The sequence below is a fragment of the Etheostoma spectabile genome, unplaced genomic scaffold (assembly GCF_008692095.1).
Source record: "Etheostoma spectabile isolate EspeVRDwgs_2016 unplaced genomic scaffold, UIUC_Espe_1.0 scaffold00018250, whole genome shotgun sequence".
NCBI lineage: Eukaryota > Metazoa > Chordata > Actinopteri > Perciformes > Percidae > Etheostoma > Etheostoma spectabile.
The window spans coordinates 683,142-700,445 of NW_022604179.1; the positions used below are offsets into that span (position 1 = coordinate 683,142).

Sequence of the window (17,304 nt, forward strand, 5' to 3'; positions counted from 1 at the left end):
TTGACTGACATGATGTCTAAGTATGGCACTGACTAATGAAAACATATTTAATTGATTAAACTGTCATGTATTTTTTTCTAGAGAAAATTACACCACGTATTTAAAAAAAAAAAACCAGGTAATTCTGACGAGATGCCAACTGCAGAAGGGATCACGCGTTTTAGTCCTGCAAAGATCAATGAAGTGTAACAGCAATTTGATTTAACAATGCGAGACAGCATTTGACTCTGGTATTTGAGTCTCACAAACTATTTGGCATACTTGTTTCACTTGGCTGCAGAACATCAACAAACAGTATCAGTTGTTTAAACAAGTTTATTTTTTTCAAACTGTAAATAAACAATATCCATAAAAACGGTTCATTACGTTTGAATAAAATCTAGAGTAAGAAAGACGCAACAGCACATTAAATTCCGTAAAATCTGAATTACAACGGGGAACATTTGTATTTCACAACTGTATGTACAAAGCTCTGAGCACTTCATTCAGGGGAGTAATCCTGCCAACAAACGACCAGAAACATTTTTGCGTGTTAAACTAAAAGGTGCTGTTAAAAAACACTTCAAGATACATTAAACCCAAATACAGGATTTAAATGCAAGAAAATCAACCTAAAAGAACACAACCGTAGTCTCATGTTCTTTTAGCACAAACTGTTGGCTGACGTTTGTTATTTGCACTATCCCACACACTTATTCAATCACATTTAATTCTAACTAATTGACTATTTGAATTTGGATTTCCTAAAGCCAACATAACATTTAAATTAGGAAATGGCAGTATTGGCAGATTGGTAACGGCAGATAACTAGAATGAGTCAATCTGACCTGTATTCAGTCACAGGACCATCCCAATTCACAAATAACATTAGCATCAAAAATGGCAGTTGCACACAAATATGATATTGAAAATTAGTTTCATAACTACTATACCATGGCTGAAAAAACAGCAAAACTCTCAGGATGTCGGTCATCTAGAAAGCTGGTTTTATGTATTAACAAATATGCTTTGAAGGATCCAACATATCCTGTAGTGTCCACATTTTCTGTCCACTCCAGCCGTGGATATGAAGCGAGGAGGTCCTTATTGCTTAGACATTGTTGGCGGTAAAATGGACTGATATTTTGCTTGACTCAGAGTCTCAGATGAGGAACTGGCATGGTGACGTCGCGGAAGTATCGATGAGCGAGGGCGTTTTTGGCAGATAACCTTTTGTTTGGATCATAATTCAGCATTTCCTGCAAGGAAAAGAACAGAAATGGAAAAATATATAGTCAAATGATGTGTCTATAAAGTAGGGCTGCAACTAACGATTACTTTAATTCAACAACCAATTATTTTCTTGATCAATTTATCCTTTTAGTCTATAAAAAGTCAGGAAAGAGTGAAAAATGTTGCCGGTTATAATTTTCCACAGCCACACAAAATCATGCATCCAGATTGCTTGCTTTATTCAAACAATCCAAAATGTATACTGTATGTTATCAGTTTACTATCATATATTGCAAAGAAAAAGATTGTTTAAAAGATTTGTATCTTCATCAAAATGAATGGAGACTAAACTGGGACGTGTGTCTGATTTTGTTGCATTTAAGTGCATTAGTTTGTTTTTTTGCCCTTTTCACAAGCTGTACGTACATCTTATTATCCCCATTTGGTCTTGCTGACTTACACACAAACAAGCACAAGAGACGGCCTTCCTCCACAAAGGTAAGGAACTCTAGATTAATCTGTGAATGAATAACAAATGTTCTCACTCCAAGCAGTTCTCTTCCATCCTCATCAAGAATCGGCACCACTTTAGATAATTCCTGCCGGGCCCATTTTGGGAAAGATGGTTTGTAGTCGGGCATTGATGTGACTCCAGGCCAGACAGTCTCATCGGGTGTGCCCAAGGTGCGGAAGATTCGGAATAACTGATCAATCTCAGAGTCGCCGGGGAACAAGGCCCTCTTGGTGAGCTGTACAACAGTGGACAGTGAGGGGAGTCTGTTGGTTAGAGGTTACGCTTGATCCATAGTGTGTAGGCTTAGTTCAATCACAGGGAAGCCTATTGTAAAACATGAAACTTAGTGCAAATTACCATTTCAGCAAAGATGCACCCCAGACTCCAGATGTCGACAGCTGTGGAGTAGTATTTACAGCCCAAGAGGATTTCTGGTGCTCTGTACCAAAGTGTTACCACCTGAAAAACATCACAGAAGCAAGCTTATATTCAGGAAAACACAACTTCTGAGGAAGGAATGAACCAAAATAGATATTTAAAAAGAAAATGCACTGAAAACTCAGAAACAGCTTTGTGTAGTGACACAAAGCCTAGCCCTATTGTGAGATGTTTTCTGACTATACCAGAGGGCTCAATTCACTTAGAGGAAACATTATGGAGTGCACTTTGCTGCCAGGCTAGTAGTGAATATGCACTTCAAACAATATAACCAAATATTTTTTAGAAGAAGACTGTTGACACGAACAGAGTAGCTGTACGCGTTACCTCATGTGTGTATGTGCGGACGGGCACTCCAAAGGCTCTTGCCAGGCCAAAGTCAGCGAGTTTGATCTCCCCCTGGGCGTTGATGAGGAGGTTCTGGGGCTTCAGGTCTCGATGAAGAACCCTGTGAGAGTGGCAAAAGGCCAGTCCTTGCAACAGCTGGAAAAGATAACTCTACAAAACAAAAAACACACACACACATTATGTATGATATATATATATATATATATATATATATATATATATATACACACATCTAAGTAAGTCAACACAGAAATCCAGAGTCCATTTACTCTTGATTTCTTGAAAGGATCAAGACAGATAAGTTTTGCAAATCTAGCTGATGTTTACCTTAACCAAAGGCAAAGGGATACCAGTGACTGTGAAGGAGTCCATAAATTTTTTAAGATCCTGATGAAGGAACTCAAAAACAAGATAGAGCTTATTCTCGGTGTGGATAACATCCCGCAACCTAAAACACGTTAACAGACAGGTTAGCTTAAAAACTGACGGAAACAACACGAGAATCTTGCAAGCAGGATTTAGCTAAAAGCTGCAACATGTAGGCACTTACTTGACTATATTTGGGTGACTGAGTTCTTTGAGAAGTGAAATCTCTCGGATGGCAGTGCTTGGTACACCCTCTGTTTCCCTGCATGCAATACACAGTCAATTAACTGGTTACGTTTCTTAGGCTGTTGTCAATGTTGTTATTTTACACACACACAAACATACATACATACATACATACATACATACATACATACATACACACATATATATATATTTTAAAAATAACATTGACATTTAAACTTTTATTTACTTCAGCTTGGTTAATATTGGTCAATATCTGCTTGTTCCTATTATTCTATTTTTTGTGTATCTTCATAGGGAAAACACTCAACACAACTTAAGCTTACATATCAGCCAGCAAAATATAAGCACAGAAATGCTCTTGATTTCTGTATTCTGACATGAAGGTCAGGAAACACTGGGGAATCATGTTCCTTGGCACAACATGGAAGCACCTGAATATTACAAAAACATTTAGATTTTCTTAAGTAAGCTTACACAATGTACCGTATGCATGTTTCTATTGCACATTGCATTCAGACAACAATCAGACCCACATTTAAATATGCATTATATAATGAGTTGTTCTCAACCTCTCTGGCTCCTGACCCCTTATAATGAAGCAATGTCAAATTGTGACCCCTCATCACAGACTAATTCCTTAGTGTGGACAAATTCTGTGCAGTCCAATCCAAAAGTAATATTTCCTCTTTTTTGAGGCTCTTAAAAGATAAACTTTCACAAGTAAAAACGTCTTAATTATCAGGTAATCTCCCAGATTTGGATGGGAGCAGGTTGGGTACCGCTGCAAATCACCAACCATGGATTATAGGTTCTTTCTTATTGTTTATCATATTTAATGTCATACTAACAAATGGCTGCGGTAAAATGTGTCGAATTTGAAATATAAGTGCTTTTATGTGTAGAGAATTACATGAGCAGTGTCTAAATGTAGTTGCAGTTTAAATGCTGAAACACTGTCACGGTAACGTTAACTTGACAGATTTTGTTTTATACGTCAAACACTAAAGAGTGATAGGAGGAAGCTCTGCAAAACAGCTGTTTGCAAATGCCGTCTGCCTGTCACACCCGGATGGTTACATAAAACACTTTCATCACATCTGAAGCAGAGTAAAAGCGACAGTTAGCTCCAGTAATGTTAGCTTGGCCTCAGATGATAACCAACAACACTTATCATGAGTGAACTTACGTGTCTAGTCGGATTTTTTTAAGCGCAACAGTTTCTCCGGTGACTTTGTTCTTGGCTTTGTAAACCACTCCATACGTCCCTTCTCCTATCTTTTCCACCTTCTGAAACGTATCCATTTTGCAAATCAACAGAACTGGAGGTTTGTTGCTTGTTTAGCTAGTCAGCAAGACTCCCCTCTTTGTGTGTGAGCTAATAATTGCTCGGTGGCTACAGAGACAAACGTTAATAAGCAGCGCGGGGACCGACATATAATTAACTGCTCCTTGTTAGTTTAAACGGTCCGGAAACACCACACAACCAGTGGATGGCAGCGGCGCTGTCGAAGTTTCACTTTCTCAGATCGGAGCTAAACAGCTAAACACTGTGGGGGTCAGGTCATTTGTTGGCATTGACGATGATAATATCCGTAAATATGCGGATTAGCGTGGTGGTTGCTCTTCTCTGGGAAACAGTGAACCAACACAGCAGCGTTTCCCGCGTTACCTCGGGAGCGTTCGTTTTTGTGTTCAAAGCACACCGACTCATGTAGCCGGGTGGTCTTTCAGATATTTTCCAATATACTCCTCAAAAGCGTCTTCCGTTTGACTCGTTGCGAAGGGAACACGAGTGCAGACAAATACGTAACATGATTTGTTTTCTCAAAATACTGTAAACTGAGTTTAAAATCTTGTTTTTTTTGTCAGTTGGTGCAAATCGAGAAATTGAGTCAGAGAAACGAACATCCAACAAACTAACCCCATAGGTCACATGATGACACGAGGATGACGTTTTACGTTATCAACGTCGGAGAGGGAGCCTTTCTCTAACTGTCTATGGAGGTAGCAAACCAAAAAAAACGAAGAAGCAAGAGGTTTTTTTTGTCTGTAGTTTTTTTTTGTTAAACAAACAAGTACAAACTTCTTGTACCATACTACAAGTAAAACGTTTATAGAACAGTTTTAGGTGAGGGGGTAGTATTATGTCATGCAAATTCATTAAATAATAGTCAGCTTTTGGGTGTATAGAAAAAGAAATGAGTTAATAAATCAATGCTTTTTATATGTTGACACAAAATAGGCTACAACCATACACTGTATATTAGTTATTGATAATATACAGTCTATGGCTACAACACAAGAAACATGCACACAAAAGGGGGGCTTGTGCCGCTTCATACATCATTTGGTCACAGTTTTGGACACTTTTATAACCAAGTTGTTTTCCAACAAAGAAAGGCAGCTTTGTTTATGTTCTGTATACTTTACACAGAAATCATTTGGTCTGGTATGTTGGTAAATGTATGGGTTTGGTAGTAAATGGTCCTATGTGTCACAGTGTACTAAACAGGACACAATGAAGGCAAATTACAGTTGCTCCCTCTAGTGTCAGTAGGTCTAGTTGTGCACTGCACTCCCTCACTGGTTTATTTCTGTCATTCCCATCCATGCTGTAGAGGCTGAAAAGAAAATCTGTTGTTATTATTCTTAAACAAACCGGATTCATAAACCTTTTTTCACAGCAGACTTTTTGACTTGCAATAGCAGGTAAGTCACTTGTGTGTCACAAGAAACCAACAGCATTCATGATGTCTCTGTTCCACCTACTATTACAACATGTTTAATTCAACATGTTTAACACAACTTTAATTTCCTTGCGGGAGTCATCCCAAAGGGATTAATAAAGCTAAGTCTAAGTCTAAGTCTATGTTTAACAAATAACACTCACAAACTGTGTCTGGCAACTTAGTTTCACGTTTCCCTCTGATCATGCCGTCTTTCAATGGCTTGTGTGCCTCCAAGGGCGGGATTAGTTACGAGACCATGGAGCTGCTATGACCTACAAAACCCCCTGGGCTGGGCAACATGCAGAATCAAGCTGACATGTGAGAGTAGGAAAAGTAAATAATAAAAAGAATTGTGGCTTTTAAGTCAAAATGTCAAAATGTCTGCTGTAAAAAACCTTTTATTAATCAGAGCAGGATTGGTCATGAGGTATTTTTCATGTCATCTGTTAGTGCATGAAGGAAAAGCCTGTTAGAGACACTCTTACCAGCACTGCACATGATCAAAGCCCATGGGGCTTGACGTGCATCCACCCAGCAGATTTGATTTGAAGAATGTGAAATGACACCTATTTCTCATTTGATTATTATATGTGAGGTAAAGGCGTACAAGGCTTCTGGATATGTTGAGTTCTTCGAACAGTTTTGTCTCATTTTGTTTCATTTACAGAAATTCACGTTTCTGAAAGTGAAGCATATCACTTTCAATATTCTTTCTAGCCGCTAGTACACATTCAACATGTTGGTTTCTCACAGATTTTAAATATTCTGTGTGGACATGTTTAATCTGGCAACATGGTACCTCTTTAGAGGATTTACAACCCCAGAAATGTGTCCTGATTAAAGTCACATACAGCTGAAAGCTTTGTTTTGTGTTTGCACAAGTGTGTTTTCCTCCTTCTGTCCCATTTTTTGAGTGCTGGTGTTTGTGGCAATGATAAAATAAAATTACCAACAACAAGAAGGAATTGGGATCACTCACAAAAATGAGAGAAGTTAGTTTAAGCCTTGTGAATGTGAATGCGCTGAATGACTGCTATGCTCGCTTTGACTGTCTGGTCTGATCTTGTAATGGCATTTCACAAACCAGATGGCCTGATCGGACTTTTGACCAATCATAAAACACAATCCTGATTTTTTTTGTGAGTTAGTGTTTGAAAACGGAAAGCTTGTCAATTGTGTGTGACTGCAGGCGGAGGATGGGCTCTGTTGCTATGATGTTCTATGAACTTCCATTATTTGTCACTTTACGTTTTGGCAATTGCTAATTGGGATCATTCCCTTATTTTTATAATGGCAAATCATTTCATTTTTGGCTTGTTGTAAAGGAAAACTACTAAAAGATTGCAATCTAAAGCAACCAGTGCAACACGTTGTTAGATACAAGCAGGAACATTCCTGAAAAGCAAGCTCTCAGAATCTTTACTGCTTGACTTCCACTGTCTGAAATATCTACATTATCTGATAAGTCCAGAAATTCCCTGAACCTCAGGCACACTGTTACTAAAGGTTTTGATGGAAGTGTCCAATTAAAGCCAGATAACCCCAACCACCCTCTCCACCCCACACTGGTCCAACAGAGGAGCAGCTTCTCTAAGAGGCTCCAACAGCTTCGATGTCGCACGGACAGCTACAGGAAATCATTCCTACCACAGGTAATACAACTTTTAATGTGTCATCACTGGGTGCTATAAGACCCTGGGACTCCTCAATACTGCACTAAGTGCAACCTGCACAATTGGTTTATTTACATTTTAGCATACCATTTAAGCAGTTGCACATTTTGTTTTCTCATCCTGCATATATATTCAAATATTTGTTCTTATATTTTTATTCCTATTATTATTCCTATTATTTCATGTATATTGTATGTATGTATATTGTATCCTAGTATGTCATTTATATTTATATTCTGTGCTGTGTGACTGATGTATGTTTGCTGCTGTAACACCATCATTTCCCATTTTTTTGCGATCAATTAATATCTATCTATCTACCTATATTTTAAATCTTTTTCAGGCCGATATAAGCTATATTTTAACTATTTTTCAGGCTGCTCTAAAACGAAATATCCAGATTAGCCAGACTCATTTCACTTCAGACTGTCACTTGGTTGATATCAAAGCATTCTGATGTAGGATTTTAAAATTAAAGACTTTGAAAATGTCCGGTTAAAGCTATATTTTAACTATTTTTCAGGCTGCTAATTAAGATACAATATCATACAATGGAGACTAATGAGAAAAGAAGCTAACAGTTGACTATTTGTGGTATGTTAAGTCAGGTGCTCTGTGGGAAGGCTTTATTTCCTCCTGAACTCTGCTGTTACCACATGAGGGGTCACATGTAGCGCAGCATGAGTAGACTCTCAGGCATGAGACAACATCAGTGGGAAAACCACAAGGGCTCATAATGACTCTCTTTGTTATATGGCCCTTTTCTCAGTAAAATATCATTACATAATGATCTATTCTCTACTTAATTTAATGAGATTATTACGATTGGTGCACACTTATAATTACAAAATTACAACTTCACAGGAAAACAAAAAAATATTAAAAAGAAATAAAAAGTGATTAAATGATGAAAGCTATTATGAACCCATCCACTTCAAAAAACAAAAAAGTCACAACCTCAGACACGAGACTGGTGGACTCAAATGCTTGACTCACAAACAATAGTAGATATAACAAAAGTAGTTTACTGGATAGAGTTCAAACAAAACAACACAACTCTCACAAAGAGAATCAATTTCAAAACCAAAGAAAAAGGCTCACTTGGAGGATAACAAAATTACAACAAAAGAATATTACATCATAATCTCATCAAGACATGACTGGAATGTTGGACAAGACTGTGACTCAGACTGAACAAGACAAACTGGCACAAGACAGAGGGAGACACGGACTATTTATACCTTTATTTGTTTTATTATTTTGATACGTCTATAATTTATACACGAGGTAGGGGGAAACAGGTGAAACCAATCAGGGGCGGGGTAGACAATCTCAATGGCAAGAAAATCACGCAAAGGGAGGAAGTCAGTCTGCAACGAAAGGGAAGAGGGGATTACAAAATAAGACAGGAAGTGCACAAAGAGGCTAAACATAAGTGACTAAACTTAACAAACTTGACGAGACATGACAATAAAGTCTCACCTTTTTATTAACTTTATATTGTTATATAATACAAGAAATGCATATGTAAATATATTTATATATATATATATATATATATATATATATATATATACTTTATATATAAAATATACACATTTTCTGAGTTATTTTTATAATTAACATTTTAAAATCTACTGGTATGTATAGAGTGAACTTCCTGACCAACAATGCACAAGCCAGCCTCTTGTAAAAAAAAATAATTAAAAAAAATTCTTTCCTACTATGCTACTTTATTGAAGTATAATATCCATTTAATGGCAAACATAAAAGTTGACACCAACCATCCTGTTGTATTATAGTATTAATTGAGTAGTTGAAAGTTGGGTACTGTTTTTTTACATTATGAATTTAAATGTTGCTTTTCCTATTTCCAGCTTCATAGAACATAAACCCATGCAATCAGACTAACATGAATAATTAATTGTGATGTAACAATTATATCTTCTTCCAGGATTAATTGATGTCATTTGCCTTGAAGGTGCTTCATTAGGCCAGATGTGACTCATATTTTTAATATAAATAAGCGAGAGAGAAAAGTCGTGGGATTTGATACAGTGCATTTATTTTCAAGAATTTGACAGTTTATGAATGAAAATGTTTTTTTAGGTTTTTAATTCCTTTCAGAATCAATCGGCTCATTTCTCTAAATGCATATTTGTCCTCGTCTAAGTGGCTTTGGATGATGTCTCGTAAACTCAGGCCGGGTGTGTCTGTGTTGCTCCAAGCACAGATTTTAGAGCTGCAGCAGCCTGAGGTGGACACCACAGAGGAATGACTGAGGAAATAAAAGGATGCTATTGATTTGCCATCCATACACTCCCCTTATGACGCCAGTGCATGCATAGCTCTAAGGTCATACGTCTAAAACATGACTTGAGCTTTGCTCACAGTTCTCACCACAATCTTCGTCCTAAAGCACACATCAGGTACATTTTCATTTACACTGTGCAGAAAGCATCCATTGATTTTTCAATAATGCACTGGGAAAATGTTGTCCTGCTTGAGGGATGTCTGTTACTTTTTATTCATTTGAATTATTTACATGCACTATATCCATCTTTGGGAGCCTTTTTTTCATTAATTGTACAAGTTCCTGAGATTTATTGTGTCTTGCATTGATGATATGAAGTACAATTAAAATCTGGCTTAAATGTGGTTCCCAAGAAAAAAACACATGCACACATGAAGTAAAAACAGTGTTAGCTCAGAAGAGAATATACAATTTAATAAGGACTTATAACAATGTAAAAAACTGTGAGTAAACACGACAATGCTTGTGAAACACAGCAATAGCTAACAAAACATCATATTTTCTTACCAAAGGGGGTGGTGCCAGTTTGAGTCTATCAATGATGTCAGAGGTGAGAAGAAACTTTATGGTAATTCAGGTCCGAAACCCTCTTAAAGAGAGTGAGAGGACATTTCTTAAGTCTCTCTGTCGTGTTGGGGTTCAGGACTGCAAGATAAGGATCAGGGTTCAGAGAGAAGAGACACACGACTTAATACAGGATGAGGACTCTGGAGCTGGTGCTACTGGTTTTGGCTTTTACATTTGCCACTGCAACACGTGAGTACTTTCTTCCTCATCAGAAAACAACTTGTTTCAAAAATGTTGTTTTTCTCAGTTCAACTTCATTGAACTTTTTTATCAAATTTGACAATATCTAAAGCAAGTGACCCTGCCTGGGGATAAAGTAAAATTACCCTATTAGCACAATTATTCTAATTTGTTCAATAAATAAACAAAATGATTTGTTAAGATAGGTTTTTGCGGCTTGTGATGTAAGACGTTTATACCAACACAGTTTAACAACAGGGAAAGTACACCTAATTATTTTCTTTTTCTGTGACTAATGTTAATTATCACATTTCTGCTTTCCCCTCAATTACATGGTAACATGTTAGCATTTTTTTGTTCAGACTACAAATTGAACAGCAAATAGATTGCTCTGTCTTTTCACACTTATTTCATGCTCACACACGCCACACTCTGTTAAAGAGAGGGAAGATAGACAAACTTTTACATGCCAACTTTATGCTGTTTTTTTATGCCAATTTGCATTCATGATTATAGGCTCAAATATGTACTATGGTGGGTGATTAAAAATACTGTACTGTAATTCATAATGTTCTTTTCTTATTGTGAGGGTATTTCATGCAAATACACACACACATGCACGCACACAAACAGACAGACAGACAGACAGACAGACACACACACACACACACACACACACACACACATTACAAGTTGAGAAAAAAAAACCAGTGAGCCAGTTGACTGGGATCCCTCATTCCTCTCACAGGGATTACCGATGCTGCTGCTCAGCTGATAGTCACATGAAAGGGATTGAGGGGGATTGCAGCAGGTCGTGTGACTCCCACCGTTAAGAACCCACACACTTCTTACCCCTCAACACCAAAAATATGAACCTACTCTCGTTTGCACAAGCATCTGTATGTAGTTAAAAACCTGCTTGAGTATAACAGGTGCAATACAAAGGGTGAAGCAAATATAAAAAGTCCAAGATAACAAAGGAGTTGTGCCTCTTTTAACACAACTCAAATTCTCCTGAAATTAGTAGTTAATAGTATCTGCCAAACAAAATATAAATATATGATCCACACAAAGAAAACTGAAATACATTTTTGCAGCTGAGGATTTTTTTTAATCAATGTGTGTTATAATAGCATGAGTTGCAAGATGTAGCTTCTTTTCCTGAAAGAGTTTGTGATGTTTCTTTCAGGGCCTAGAAGTCAGTTCACACGTTATCGCTCATGGAACTCACGGATGTATCCGGTGTGGAAAGATGGAGACCAGAGATTCAGGAACTGTTGGTTTGGTGAGGACTCATTCCTCTGTTTCTCAAAACAGAATTTTTACAAAGTTCTGTCTGCCAGTCAATCTAAAGATGTTAAATCATGAGTAACCTTTTTTTCCCCCTAGGTGGTGAAGTAACTTTTGATCTGAAAAATGATGCACCCACACTGACTGGAGCAAGAACAACCTTCAATATTAATCTTAACTTCCCACCAAACCAGACAGCACTGCCTGATGGGCAGGTGGTCTGGGCGCAAAACTGTTCCATCAATGGTAAGAAAAGCTTTCCAGTAAAGCAACTGATTCAACTACAAAATGATCTTTATGTCATGAAAAGTGTTTGACGTGTTTTTTTCTAAAGACATTTAATTGCTTTTAGACTTTTCATATAAAATTGTTTAAAACAATTCTATAATAGTATTTAATTAAATAATGTTTAAATCATTATAAAAAAAGAACAATTTATTCTGTGATTTACCAGTTTAACCATTGACTATCATAATTGTGCTGGTTTTATTATCCTAGGACAAAGGTACTCTTATCTTTATTTGTACCTGTGTTGCCTCATATTGACATGTGGTGTTATAGTTAAAATCATCACATCTGTTATTGCTATTGATTTATAATCTATGGCCGTTGTCTTTTTTCAGGACAACAGTACCAGGAGGGTCAGGCTGTGTATCCTGACAGGGACACCCAGTCGACCGGTGTTTTCCCTGATGGTACACGGTTCTCCAGGAGCCAGAATAAGAAACCCCACTATGTGTTTGTGTGGAAGACATGGGGTAAAAATATTACATTTTAATAATATTTAGTCTGTTACAGTAAATACTTAGGCTGCTCCTTAGCTGTAATTAATGCTTCAGTTGGACACCAAAATCTTCCAAATGCAGCTTTGACTACATTACATTATTATGTAAAATCACCAAAGAGACAAAAACAGACCATAAAGGGGGCTGTGAAAGAACATGGGTAGGTTTCTCCTCCTAGGTTTCTCCTCCTGGAATTTGCCCCAGGCCATATCAAAACCAAAGCTTTTTTAGTCTTATCTTACATCTCATCTATGCTAATCTCTGACAATTATATTTGTAATCACCTGTTTCACAAAAATACACACTGTAGCAAAAATGCTAATGTTTTAATTGTGCTGTTCTAAATAAAATTATCTTATTAACTTATTCTGTATTATCTGCAAGTCGTACAACAGTAGTCTCAGTTTGCCATTTTTAATTTTTTATCATCAGGCTTACTGTTTTGGTAAACAAGTCAATAAGTCCAACACAATTCAGTCAATCAATCGCAAAGCACACAACCATCTAAGAAGAAGCCATTGTGTGTTACATTTCACAAACTTTGGAGACATTCTTCCCAGTTTTGTTTTTTAAAATCAACAACCAAAAGTCTGTTCTTTAGCACAATTCAGATTTTTTTTATTTTTTTATTTATTCTTTTGCTGTTTTTCTTTTACACAAAAAATTAAAGACCATTTTATTACTTGATTACCATTACAATTGCATCTCATGTACTATTTAATTAAAGTGACACCTGGAGTGTCTCCAAAATGTGTGACTTCAATTCATTTTGCTGTGATTACCAGGCCACTCTAAATAAATAAAATGTTGCTCTACTCAAGGGCGCTACTGGCAGGTGGCCGACGGACCGTCCTCCTCCCTTACTATCGGAACAGACAACATCCCCCTCGGCTCCTACAACATGGAGGTTGTCATCTATCACAGCCGTGGCAAAGACACATTTATCCCTCTTGGCTACGCCTCCACTGTCTTCGCCATCACAGGTTACTTATCTAACCTAACTTGAGGAACATTATTCTACAATATTGTTTTTTCTTTGACAAGCCTTATCCTAACAGCTCTTCATCCTTTACTCCGTTATCAGACCAGATTCCCTTCACTATGTCACTTGCACAAGTCAACGATGTAAACCAAGCTGACCAGAACTTCATCCAGAACCGAGCCATTGCTTTCAACGTCAAGCTCCATGATCCAAGCCAGTATCTCAACAACGCCGACCTCAGCTTCAGCTGGGACTTTGGTGACAGCACTGGTACTCTGATCTCCAGGGAAACCACCGTCACACACACATACCTCGCTGTTGGAACATTCAAACCTCAGGTGGTCCTGATGGCAAGCATCTCCAATGGCTGCGGGAACCCCACTGCTGGTGAGATTTTAAACTTATTATTCCCTTTAATTGTTTAGACATACATGCTTTCCTATAAGACGTCTGAACTTAGTTTTGCTCAGTTGTTATAAACTTTTCTTTCAGTTGCTCCTATTGATGCCTCTGCTGCTTCAGTGGTCGTGATAGCCTCCACCCTTGCAGCTGAACCAGCAGCACCAGCCGAGGCAGGAGATGCAATTGCTTTGGACGTTCCTGCTTCTGACACCACTCCACTCGCTGCTTCTATGCAGCCAGCTGATGCAGAAAATGGAGAAGCAGTTGTTGACGCAGAGGCAGTAGAGGTCGCCTCAGTAGCGCCTGCAGGAGTCAACGCAGCTGTTGTTCCAGAGGAACAAGATCCTGCAGACACTGCTGCCCCTGCTGCAGAAGCAGATGTTGCTGCTGAGGACGCAAATCCAGCTGCAGGTGAGGTGGCCACCGTTGCCCCTATCGTACCTGCAGCTGAAGAGCCGGCAGATGTTGATACAACAGTTGCTGATGAAACCGCAGTGGTTACAGATACAACTGAAGAGAATGCGCCTGTGATTGATGCTGCTGCTTCAGTTGCACCTGTTGCAGAGGGAGAAGAAGCTGTAGTTGAGGTTGCTGGTGCTGTCACTGTTGCTCCTGCAGCAGAAGTAGCTGTAGAGCAAGAAGGGAATGTGGCTGCTGATGTTGTCACTGCTGCTGATACTGCTGCTGCCGATGCTGCTGCTGATGTCCCTGCTGCTGATGTCCCTGCTGCTGATGTCCCCGCTGCTGATGTCGCTGCCACTGCTACTGCTGTTGCTGATGCCGCTGCTACTGCTACTGATGCTGATGCCGATGCTGTTGCTGTTGATGCTGCTGTTGTTGAGGCTGCTGCTGAAGTTGTTCAAGGTGGAACAGAAGCCCCTGCTGACAACATTGTCGCTCCTGCTGCTACTGAGACCACAGCTATAGAAGAGGCAGCACCAGCGGGTGATACCGAGGCCGAAGTACAGGCAACTGAGAATGAAGTTGCAGCAACTACAGCTCCTGCAGGTGAGAGTTTTCTGTAAACTAAAAGAAATATGCACAAAATAAAAAGATGGCTCTTGTGACAAAAGTATTATGACAAAAGATTCTTTGATTTTTCCAGAGCAACCAGCAGGAGAGGAAGAGGCCGTTGCAGCTGAAGGTGAAGTTCAAGCAGAGGTCGAAACAGATCCAGCCCAGGTTGCCCTCGTTGTGGCTAAAAGACAAGCACCAGAGCTGACAGCTGACTGTATGGTCTACCGTTATGGCTCCCTCGCCACCTCTCTAGATGTTGTCCGTAAGTCAATACAGTTTTTGAATGATATTTTTCTTAAATAGAAACAGTATGATTTATTAGTGTTAAAATCTCTCTTTTTGCCCTTTTCAACTCTGCAGAGGGTATTGAGAGTGTACAGATTGTACAGATGTCCAACGTTGTAGCAATGGCAACTGAGTTGAATCAGAATGCTGTGGATGTCACCATTACCTGTCAGGGAAGGTAGGCAGTCAAATCATCAACTCAATATAGAGAGCACACAGACACAGACAAGAGGTTCACCTGCCGCTGTTCAGCCAAACATGAGTGTATTGATTTGGGCTAATGGTCTTTATAACAATAATCTTCTAGTGAGCGTAAACCAAGCCTATGTAAATTGTAATAGATTATATTTAGCACAAAAAAAACATGTTTATAAGATTGTTTATCCACTTATGATTGTAAAGATGATTTTGTAAATGTCTTTGTATCTTCACTATCCTTCCTTCAGTCTGCCAAGTGAGGTCTGCACAGTCATTTCAGATGCTGACTGTATCACACCAGTGGAAACAGTCTGTAATGCAGCTACACCTTCTCCAGACTGTCAAATGGTCCTTCGTCAGTTCTTCAATGACTCTGGAGTATTTTGCATCAATGTCTCCTTGACCAATGATGTCAGTCTTGCTGTGGCAAGTGCTAGAGTCAGTGTAACATTAGGTGGGTGGAAGAAAACTTAATTAATAACCACTAACATACTCAATCTATAGATTATTCTCTCATTTGTGTGACATGCTTCAATTTCAGCCTCCAGTGGTTCCCCAGCTGGAACTGCAGCCACAGTCCTGGGGGTTATGGTTCTCGCTTGTGTTGTCTGTTGTATTGGTTTGATGTACAGGTGAGTTAATTTCGAAATCACTAAAGTGATTATAGCTCAAACCACACACACACACACACACAGTATATACAAACAGTTTTTATTTCTTGTTAAATGTTTATGATTTTTTTTTGGTTGACATGTTGACCTTAATTTCATGCCATATAAACTTATACATTAAACTTTTTGATTAGTGACCTTTCCTCACCTGTCTCATGTTTTTAAACAGGCGGTTCAAGCAGTATCAGCCACTAAGAGAAGACCATGGTGACAGTAATGGAGGCAGCTCGGTGGTAACATCTGTGCCTTTGATGTTGTGGAATTTGTTGAGCAGACAGTCACCTGGAGAAAGTCGTCCACTGCTTCAGGGGAGGATTGTGTGAATATCATCACCAGCTAACACACAATCAACATCAACAGCAACCCCTACAGTATTGACTTCATACATATAATAATTTACTGTTAACACTCTAACTCCCAGTCAATGTATTTAACCAGAACAATTAAGTGAACCAAGTGAAGTGAGCCAGCCCTCTGTACATGTAGAAAAAGAACGGAGTCAAGTGTGGAATAAAGCAGTGTCATAAGACTGTTGAAACGTTTGTAGGGGAAAGTGATATTTATTTTGACCGATGGTATTTTGTATTAATTGGCACTTTTAGCTTATAGAAACCATAACGTGTGCTGTTATTTGTGGCCTACTTAAACCAATTGGAAAAATCAATGTTAACACAATTCAGTTCACTTTCTTTACAATGTCATTTAAATCACTTATATTACAGAGTGTTAATGTGTTTGCTACCCTGAAATGAATAAAGTGGAATTTTGTCACCATCAGGTGTTTTACTTTTCATTTGCATGTGATTTTCATGATTTTGCTCTCAGCCCTCTCATAAGCGTTGCTTTTAGATGCAGCAGGCAACTGTTTTCAACAAAAAAGCACCAATAAACCAACTGTTAATACCATCACAGATAGAAGAGCCAGCAAATGAGTTGGTAGAGACCAAAACTGAGCTAAAGGAAAATGCAATATTGAACTTACATTCAGAAAATGCCATCCAAAAGAATGCAAATGTTGATCCCTATCTGCTGGATTTGTAAATCATGGCAACTTACCGGATGTACAGTGCTGGGATAAAGCTTTAAGGCATTTTACTCTGCTTCGGATACCTATTATGAAAGGGCA

General features: G+C 38.4%; 2 protein-coding genes across 4 annotated transcripts; one reads left to right on the plus strand and one right to left on the minus strand.

The window, feature by feature from the left end:
• Window positions 1-298: 298 nt before the first annotated feature.
• Window positions 299-5,065, minus strand: LOC116679844 (cyclin-dependent kinase 2). Of its 2 annotated transcripts, none has more exons than XM_032509323.1 (7): window positions 5,007-5,065; window positions 3,063-3,140; window positions 2,840-2,960; window positions 2,492-2,662; window positions 2,084-2,185; window positions 1,758-1,961; window positions 299-1,238 (listed from the first exon to the last, which is right to left on the minus strand). In XM_032509323.1, exons 1-7 carry the CDS (start codon window positions 5,009-5,011, stop codon window positions 1,134-1,136), a joined length of 786 nt encoding a protein of 261 aa, XP_032365214.1. In that variant the 5' UTR covers window positions 5,012-5,065; the 3' UTR covers window positions 299-1,133. The 2 variants fall into 2 exon arrangements, with proteins under 2 accessions (XP_032365214.1, XP_032365213.1); XM_032509322.1 differs by lacking the exon at window positions 5,007-5,065 and adding an exon at window positions 4,272-4,966.
• A 5,265-nt stretch (window positions 5,066-10,330) lies between these two features.
• Window positions 10,331-16,952, plus strand: LOC116679852 (melanocyte protein PMEL-like). Of its 2 annotated transcripts, XM_032509332.1 has the most exons (14): window positions 10,331-10,557; window positions 11,738-11,833; window positions 11,938-12,084; window positions 12,462-12,596; window positions 13,445-13,606; window positions 13,708-13,992; window positions 14,098-14,352; window positions 14,392-14,648; window positions 14,904-15,015; window positions 15,113-15,286; window positions 15,385-15,487; window positions 15,756-15,961; window positions 16,049-16,139; window positions 16,348-16,952. In XM_032509332.1, exons 1-14 carry the CDS (start codon window positions 10,500-10,502, stop codon window positions 16,499-16,501), a joined length of 2,235 nt encoding a protein of 744 aa, XP_032365223.1. In that variant the 5' UTR covers window positions 10,331-10,499; the 3' UTR covers window positions 16,502-16,952. The 2 variants fall into 2 exon arrangements, with proteins under 2 accessions (XP_032365223.1, XP_032365222.1); XM_032509331.1 differs by having other exon boundaries at window positions 14,098-14,648.
• Window positions 16,953-17,304: the final 352 nt, after the last annotated feature.

Excerpts from the sequence above, each read along its gene's own strand:
- LOC116679852 (XM_032509331.1), top strand. The coding sequence starts at position 10,500 with ATGAGGACTCTGGAGCTGGTGCTACTGGTTTTGGCTTTTACATTTGCC. Across the intron at positions 10,558-11,737 it reads TACATTTGCCACTGCAACAC|GGCCTAGAAGTCAGTTCACA; the intron begins GTGAGTACTTTC and ends TGTTTCTTTCAG. Across the intron at positions 15,287-15,384 it reads CACCTCTCTAGATGTTGTCC|AGGGTATTGAGAGTGTACAG; the intron begins GTAAGTCAATAC and ends TCAACTCTGCAG.
- LOC116679844 (XM_032509322.1), bottom strand. The coding sequence starts at position 4,387 with ATGGATACGTTTCAGAAGGTGGAAAAGATAGGAGAAGGGACGTATGGA. Across the intron at positions 2,186-2,491 it reads TCCGCACATACACACATGAG|GTGGTAACACTTTGGTACAG; the intron begins GTAACGCGTACA and ends GATGTTTTTCAG. Across the intron at positions 1,239-1,757 it reads ATGGAAGAGAACTGCTTGGA|GAAATGCTGAATTATGATCC; the intron begins GTGAGAACATTT and ends TTTTCCTTGCAG.